This window comes from Lolium rigidum, chromosome 4, assembly GCF_022539505.1.
Source record: "Lolium rigidum isolate FL_2022 chromosome 4, APGP_CSIRO_Lrig_0.1, whole genome shotgun sequence".
Classification (NCBI taxonomy): Eukaryota; Viridiplantae; Streptophyta; class Magnoliopsida; order Poales; family Poaceae; genus Lolium; species Lolium rigidum.
This window is the reverse complement of record NC_061511.1, coordinates 233,292,001-233,300,663: the sequence shown is the minus strand read 5'-3', so window position 1 is coordinate 233,300,663 and position 8,663 is coordinate 233,292,001. Positions and strand designations below refer to the sequence as shown.

The following is an 8,663-nucleotide window of genomic DNA, read 5'->3' as shown; positions in this document are numbered from 1 at the left end:
TTTCCGCCTGGCTCGTGCGCGTACTCGTCGACCGCCATCGCCGGACACGACGCCGACGGCGACGCGCCGTGCGACGGCGACGCCCGAGCCGGGTGCGCGCAGCTGCCAACCGCACGGGCGCACCGGGTGCCGCATGCACTGGCGAAAGAGAGAGGACGCCATGATGAGCGCGAACATGGGGCTGTACGCGCGGCCGGGGAGCAGCGGCGCCTTTGGCGTGGCAGGGCAGCTAGGCGCCCACAACTGTCGCCGCTCGGTCGTCTCCTCCAGCCGCCACCAGGAGATCATTGGCTGACCCAAACATTCCTGGCCCCCGGCCGGGCCTGCACAATACGTAGGTGGTGACGGCACCACGGTGCTCGTTCGGCGAAAATTAACCGCGGCTGGCGACCACCGCGGGTGGCTGCTGAATGCTGAGTGAGCGAGCGAGTGGTCGAGTGAGCGTTCATCTCAAAGTCCTCAACAGACGTCATCAACACAGTTTTGAAAAACGCGCCATCGCAACGTTCTAGGACTAGTGAATCAGGAGCATTTCTCCAAACACGTTTTCAGCCCACTTTATAAATAAAGCCACACATGGTAGAACCAATACAAAATGGTGAGTAAATCCTCTTACAAAGCAGATCAAAGATATAAACAAATCAAGACTTGCGACGCGACGCCCCCAATGGGTAACGACACAACATGTCGCTATCATTGAAACTTACAGTCAAGCGTTCCACATGTAGATAAGGTGCCCACATAGGCATCCCCAAGAAGGTTACGGGGCCCATGGGCCTCACCGCTGATGGCACCGGAGCGCTGAGCTTTCGTCCCGAAAAACTCACGAACCACATCCGGTATTATGGGCTGCCCACTATCCCCCAGCCAGATCTCGAATTCATAGATTTGGGAGCTGCCTCTGCTAAAGTGTCTTCTTCTAGATGATGAGGCGGCGGCTACATCCTAATGGCCGAATAAGGTCCTCCCTGCTCTATCCTCGATGCGGTGGTGTGCCTACCGCCGGTGGAGGGCGCGTGGAGGTTTGTGTCCGGCAGATCTCATGTGATTTGGCTTGTTTCCATGTTCGTCGGTGTGGTTACAGTCTTGGCTCTTCTGATCTACGGTTCTCATAATTGGCGATGGTTGTTGCTCTGATGAGTTGGTCCTTTGAGGCCTTAGTGTGATGACTTCTCGTCCGTCTAATACAACAAGCTCTCTTTCGATAAGATTTGACAAGCTCCGATGAAGAAGGGGTTAGGACGGCAGCGTGCCTTCGGCCCACTCTAGTGTGACTAGTCTTTACTACATGGTCCAAAGACCTATTTATAATTTTTGTTACCTTTAATATTCTTTGTACTGTTGTTGATGATATTAACAGATCGAATGTCTTTTTTCGCAAAAAATAGGATACCTACCAAAGCTCCGTACTTTTAAGGCTAGCCAGTAATAGCTTGATAAATAACCCTAAAATGATTAATTATGCCATTTCTCTCGCCATGTTCCAAACATTTTCTTATTTGAGTTTGAAGATGGACTGGTTTTGTGATATGCACTTATACACTCCTTTTTATGGCTGCAATCAGGATAGTTATTCAGTACGCTTGTAACGCTGATATTTTTGAATTTTTAGTCACATTTTTTAGTTGATATGAGTATATGATGCCTAATTTTTCTAGAAATTTTTTTGTGTGTTTGGCAAAAACGATAATTGGTATAACTTTCTTAGCTGTTGAAAAATGCCACCGCTAAGAAGCACACCGGTTGTTTTAAACTTTGATCATGAGTGGCTTCGCCTATGATCAAGGAAACAACAGCAACAGGAACATAATATTTTGACTCGTAGATCCAGATGCACTTATTATAAAGTACATTTTAAATATATTTTCAAATGTCAAAAAATTCTTAACAAAAATTCCCAGATATTCTATGATTGCACACAAAGTTTTGTGAAAAAAAGACATTTTGTGGAATTAAGCTAGGCATATTAGTGGAGAACACTACCGTCAAATCCTAACACTGTCTTACACAGGCCAAAATGTCTCTGTTTTGCGAAATTTTGTGTGCAGACATAGATAGAATGTTCGGATATAGAACTGAATGTTTTTTCAGAATTTTTGTATATTTTATAAATTATTTTTTAAACAATGGATGCATCACATCTATAAGCCAAAGTATATCTCCGCAATGATGATCCTTTCTGTCCTAAGCTAACTCTGGAGGTCAGTTCAGATTTATTTTTTCTTCGTCCACGGCTCTTGTTACCAGTGAATGGTGCCGTGCGTGAGCTAGTTGCCAAGTCAAGAGTGAACGTCACATATACACGGATGTATATATATGTACACAATCTGGTGACGGGAACAGATAAATGATTGGCTTGAAACGGAAGAGACTTCTTCTGCTCCGTTGTTTTATATACATACACAAGGACCTCTTCATCCTTAGCTTTTCCCGTAAGGAATCACTGCGATGAAGAAATACTAACGGGGAGGTGACGAAATTCCCATGCTGAACGAACCACGGATATGAGTTGTCAGCGCCTGATGATTTGCCAATTGTATGTGGAAACATTCAACCGGACTTCCATGATTCGCCAGCTCGTGGAGGAAAGATATAAATATTCGTGCGTGAGATAAAGATCGTGTTCGTACACCACGCACATTTCTTGAGATTCCTCAAAAACAAATGTTAGTTAACAAGCTCAGTCAATGCATTGCCATGTCAAATCCTGGCTTGCTTTAACAAGCTATGAAAGTGAACTATGCTAAGCTATGCATATTAGTGGAGCACAACATGAGCCTGTGATCTGTCAATAGCCCCATTCACGTCTCTTTGCAATATCTTTTCATGATTTTTTTATGAAAGGTCTCCTAGCATATGTTTACTCGTAATTAGTTAACAGGTTAAGCAGGGGCTTCGACCTTTTCTCTAAGAATTAATTAACAGGTTCTTCCTCTTTCGGCTGACAACATATAGAAAAACGAGTGGACGTTTTCAGAGAGAAGAGGGAGCAAACTACCAAACTGCTTCTTGTCCATGTAATACATGAACAGAAGAGCAAGAGATGCAGGGGCTGATAAAGTAGAGTTTCGAGTTGACCTACTAGCATGTTCTGCGTCTGACTTTCGCAACGGGGGGCGACGACCTTGGACAAGTCATGTGGCATCGCCACGAGAAGTTGCCCAACAGTTTCTGGATCGATCCCACTACTCCTTCATGATGATCTTAGCAACATGCGCAATCCGGCATCCATGAGAGATTGATAATTGTAGGTTCAGATGCCTCATTATATGTCATCCTCCAGGGAGGAGGAGGCCTGAACCTGCACATAAACACACTGTACTTCACATTAACCTAATCAGACGCAGCTTATTTCGGTTGCTGCTTCCAGTACTAATTTAGCACAACTAGGCTAATCCGACGTCATGTAATGTTACATCACCGAATCTAGGAGCACCCAAAATCACGTCTGAAAGTTTATCTTTCCCAGGCTGCCTTGTCTACGCATGCTTTATGTTGATACAAATACTATACTGCAGTACTGTACTGACCAACCGACTCAGGCAGGAACTGGCCACCAACTGAGTGCGATTTGAGCACTCAGCAGCCCTAAATCTCTTCGCATCCATCTCACCGCACCTAGTATATGATAATGAACAGACACCAGATCGGCCATGCAAAATCGAAAACGATGTTCCGCGTCGTTTCAGGGGAAGATCGCTTTCGTTCTTGCCATCGGCATACCTAACAGTAGTCTGAAATCAAGAGGAACCTACCCCAAGAGCCTCCCAGATGAAGGAGAAAGCAACGGCAACCCAAAGATGGACAATGACACCATGTGCCAACTGCTGAATGATGTCTGTGCTTAGAGTTTAGGGTTACCAAAAAGGTCCCCAGGAGATGCAGGTTCCATCAGGAGAAGGGGCGAGTTAAAAGCAACAGGGTTAGAGAAACGAGCATGTATAAGGATGAAAATAAGTAAGTTACACAACTGGGGAGCTGTGAATGAAACGCTAACAGCAAGAAGGGCCAGGCAACGTGCAGACATATTGCTGTTATGGTAACTTTTGCAAGTCGACATGATTGTCTGTTCTTCCAAAAGAAGATGAGATGCGGCCAATTCAACAGAACTTCACAAGAACTCCAAGACTTCAGATGCAAGTTTCATCAGGACAGGCAAGAAGTTAAAAGTAATAGTCCCAGAGGGCATGTGAAGGGATGTAAATTACCAGAACAGGGGAACCGTGCATGAAATGCTGCCTGCAAGAAGTGGACCAACAAATGTGCAGACATATAAATGTCATGATAAATTTTGCACACCCACATTTTATAGATCGGCATGCAGTGGCTATTTAAGGATGGTCTGTTCTCTGAAGAGAAGATGATGCGGCCTATTCGACGAACCTTCACAGAGATTCCACGACTTATATGAAAGCAAGTACTAAGAAAAAACTGTCGACCCTAAATGACCAGATCTTCTTTTGTCATGCTTAAAAAATGGGTAGTCTTTTGGTTGCCACCTTAGCTTTATTATACACAAGACACAAATGACCAATTCTAAAGGATTATTGTCCGTAAACGTAGCAACTTATCACAAAAGATGTGCAAGAAGTACAGTACATGTAACCTCTGTTCAACAGGCAACCAGACATAATAACAGATAGAATGTGATGCGCTACCCACCCACCGCATCAGTACATTGCAAGGTTACAACCTGAGCTGTAACATTATCAGTTTACTTTCGATGCAACAGTAACTAGTAGATTGAATTGTTGAGGAAGGATTTTTTTATAGAATGCTAGCTAATCCTTCCTTCTTGACAGGCGGCCTATTCCCGGGGAACGCAGTGCGTGATACATCAACAAGAGCCTTGAAGCTGTATGGCTCATGCATCGACAGCTCTGAAAGCACCTTCCTGTTGAGTTGGACATTCTCCTTGACCAGTCCATGCATGAAGTTGCCATAGTTCACCTGGATGGTCAGTTAAGACAAGTACATTAAACAAGTGCCTACAGTAGCAAATTAGAAACCCCAAAACTTATGGCTATGGCATCTTATTCTGATTGTACGTAGGAAAACATAGCAGATGGTTTATTTGAATTTTTATTTTACAATAAAAAAAAGATTGACCGTACTGGGGAGAAACCAGCAGCGCTGTGTTATTGATAGAAGTAATTGTTGCACAACACCGAGAATGCGAGTACGGAGACTCGAACTCGGGCGGGCTGGGAGCCAATCAGCAGCTAACTGCCACCAGGCTATGCCTTGGTTCACAATTTTTATTTTACAATAAGAATGCAAGAAACACATTTCCTTGTAAAACCTCATGCGTAACTGGATACATACCCCATGGAGCCGTGTGCCAGCGTTGATTCGCTCAATCCAGAGAGATCGCATGTCCCTTTTCTTGTTGCGCCGATCCCTGTACGAATATTGCAATGCTTTTTCCACACGCTCCCTGGCTATTCTTATGCAGTTTTTAGCCCTTCCTCTGAAACCCTTGGCTAACTTAAAAATCTTGCCCTTGTTCATCTTCAAGTCCTGAACTCACACACTATAACCTCCCTATATTCGTAACATCAAGAAACAATGGACTAATTATCAATCACTGTAATGAGATAAGAGTTCAGACTGCACATATACTTATGACATTTATTCCCTGGGTACGGAAATGCATACAAATGAGACATATCAGGAGATAATTTCCATATTTAGCTTCATCAATACCTTACACAACCAGGGATAGTTGTTTAATCTTAATTCTCAAAAAATAGTTGTTTAATCTTCTATTCTGTGTGTAGAAGTTTTATCCTGATAAAGGGATACATAGTCTGCACTTTTGTAAACGATGACATGAATTGTATGATGTTCAGAAATCAATTCCCTTATCTCTGTACAAAAAGGTCAATTAATTTTGCACATAGGCTTGAACTATCATAAAATTTATCCCATCGACCCATCTTATGACACCAATTAGTAAGCTAACCTATGACACCATATAATGTGCTATCACGAACAATCTCAGACAATGGGTCACCAACACATAATCTATTTCACAGCATAATCCTGTGATTTATATGTTTGATAGCTGTCAATTAACAGGCACTGCACCAAAATGCAACTAGCGCAGTTCTCCTCACTCAAATTACAAGGTAAAACTATAAGATACTGCAAGTCCGCAACAAACATAATCTCGTCCAAATCAAATATATACCAGTTAAAGCACTTGCCCTGTGGTTTTCTGGATACAATATCACCTAAATATATGTATATTTGTCCCAAAATGGACAAGCCTTTGGGACTGTAGCTTGCAAATTTATGCCGATGCCTGCAGGCCTCACCCATCAGAACAATCTAGTCTGCAGTTGCCCCTACAATCCAAATCCAAGCGAATGTTCCCAGCTATGAATCCTGTCAAATATCGGGCCTAATAAAGATTCTTCCGGTTCCTCTCGTTAGGGTTTATCTCGACCAAAAAACCGGAAACTGCTAACGAATCCCCTACCACCTACGGATCTCCCGCGCCTAGAACCCTAGCGCTGAGGTTCCGCACATGAGAAACAAGCATCACAAACAAAATCCGGAGTTATATTGTGCAGTGAATACCTTTCTAGACGGCTACACTCCCTGCAGCGAACTACCTCGGCGCCGCGCAATGTTCAGGCCTGGCAAAGCAGCGAGGGAGTACGGTGGCGGCGGCCGGCGGCGAGATGGTTACCTGATGTTGTGGGGAATGTGAGGGGAATGTGAGGAGTAGACTCTTTGTTCAGACGCGCTGAGTGGGCCGAATGGTCTTTACACGGTTTGAGATAGGTTCGTGGTCCGTTCGGTAATGGGCTCTAGTGGGTGGCCTCGCTGAACAGCCCATTTGTGTGGTAGAAGACTAGAGTATATTATTGCTAATCAACTTCCGCATTTTTGTAGAAACGTGAGTACTCCGTATATTTTTATGGAATAATAAAATAATTAAAAAATCTCCATTTTTTTTTAGCAAAGGTAGTTTTCTAAGATTCCCGAAGAAAAAAAGAGAATACAAATCAAACTCTTCCTTGCTACACTACATCCTCCTCTCTAAATTATAATTTGAATTATTTTGCATGTGGTCAATATTATAAAATTTTACCACCAATGTGCGCAGAAGTAAACGGATTGTGTACGCAATAATAATATTGTTGTTTTTTCTTGTACAGTACTTTATGTCATATATATATATTATTTTACGAAATAGTGTTTTATTACAAACTAAAATCATGATCAGTGTTGTGCATGGAAACTATGAAAATTCAAATTCGGCCTATATCTTTGGAAGGATGGAACAAAATGGATATTATTCTATGAATTTCCTTTTCTATACATTTTGGTAGGGAGTTATCATTTTCAATTTTATGTATTATTATACACAATCTGCCTCTCCCGAGAATCTTTTCATCGATCATCCAAATTTACCCCTCCAAAACTGCTTTTGCATACACTTTGTTACATGTCTTTTTGTCGGAGGGACGGTCCGACTTTATTACTTGACCCTGCTAATAAAATACTCCCTCAGTCTATGGATACAACCCACTAGATATTTTGTGCCATTACGACTCACACTTTTTTGGGAAAATTTCACCGATCTATGAATAATCATCAATAGTACCACAAATAACTTAAAAAGTAATAGAAATTATAAATAGGTACTCGGATCACCTAGCAACGATTACAGACATTAGCATGAGCCGAAGACGCGTAGCAGTCCTCGCCCCTCCATCACAAGAGTCGGGCAATACTTGTCGTAATAGAGCTTGTTGTAGTAGACAAACGAGAAGTCATTGTGCTAAGCCACCAAGGACCAGCGCACAGAGCAACAACCATCGTCAATGCTAACAACCATAGGTCGGAAGAGACTGATACGAAACCACACCAATGAACATGAAATCCGATAGAATCTCGGGAGATCCACCGGACACACGACTCCACATGTCATACAACTGCGCTATATGCACCACCAGAGCGAGGATAGGGCGGGGAGGATCTTATTCTACATTCAGATGTAGTAAATGCCTAACATCCCGAAAAAGACATTGAAAATAACCTAAATAAGAACGGAAACTCCCCACCGGCGAGGGGTTGTGGTCCACCAGACCTCAAAGGCCCCAAGGTAAACGGCAGAGCGGACTGGTGGCGTCGCCGGTGAGGAGAACATAACCGTGGATGGGTTTGTGCCCGCCGCCTCCTGATCGCCTCTTCCGGCTGCTCTCACATACCAGTTCGGTTCTTATGACAAATAATTTGACCAGCAAAATATGAGGTATATCTCAATAAACTATATCATGCGATTTTTTTTTCAAATGTGAATCAAATGACATAATTATGTGACATATAACTCACATTTTTTTGATAAATTTAATGGTCAAAGTTGCGTCCAAAATATAAAGTGCCCTTGTGTGGATAGAAATATATGCCCTACAAAGTGATAAACAAATATATATCCACTATCAGTACGACGAATCAAGAGAACCCTCCATCAGGCCCGCTGCATGAAGCCTGGAACACCATCGTTACATCAGTTGTCGCACCAAAATCATAATGGCATTTGTGGTACGCGTAGTAGTTTTGACAAAGGAACAGAATGGATGGAGTGCGCTAATTCTTGTGTAAGAGAGAATTACACCCTACAACACAGGGATGGGTAGGATATACAG

The 8,663-nt window shown here is 43.0% G+C and overlaps 1 protein-coding gene across 2 annotated transcripts; it reads right to left on the bottom strand.

Moving 5' to 3' along the window:
- Positions 1 to 4,527: 4,527 nt before the first annotated feature.
- On the bottom strand, positions 4,528 to 6,713 carry LOC124649814 (50S ribosomal protein L20-like). 2 transcript variants are annotated; one of them, XM_047189384.1, is made up of 4 exons: positions 6,586 to 6,713; positions 6,289 to 6,390; positions 5,326 to 5,546; positions 4,528 to 4,950 (listed from the first exon to the last, which is right to left on the bottom strand). In XM_047189384.1, exons 3-4 carry the CDS (start codon positions 5,509 to 5,511, stop codon positions 4,768 to 4,770), a joined length of 369 nt encoding a protein of 122 aa, XP_047045340.1. In that variant the 5' UTR covers positions 5,512 to 5,546; positions 6,289 to 6,390; positions 6,586 to 6,713; the 3' UTR covers positions 4,528 to 4,767. The 2 variants fall into 2 exon arrangements, with proteins under 2 accessions (XP_047045340.1, XP_047045339.1); XM_047189383.1 differs by lacking the exon at positions 6,289 to 6,390 and having other exon boundaries at positions 5,326 to 5,544.
- Positions 6,714 to 8,663: the final 1,950 nt, after the last annotated feature.

Bases quoted from the DNA above. Each gene is read 5' to 3' on its own strand.
- LOC124649814 (XM_047189384.1), bottom strand. From the start codon at position 5,511: ATGAACAAGGGCAAGATTTTTAAGTTAGCCAAGGGTTTCAGAGGAAGG. The intron at 4,951-5,325 runs GTATGTATCCAG...CTGACCATCCAG, and splicing joins CTGGCACACGGCTCCATGGG to GTGAACTATGGCAACTTCAT.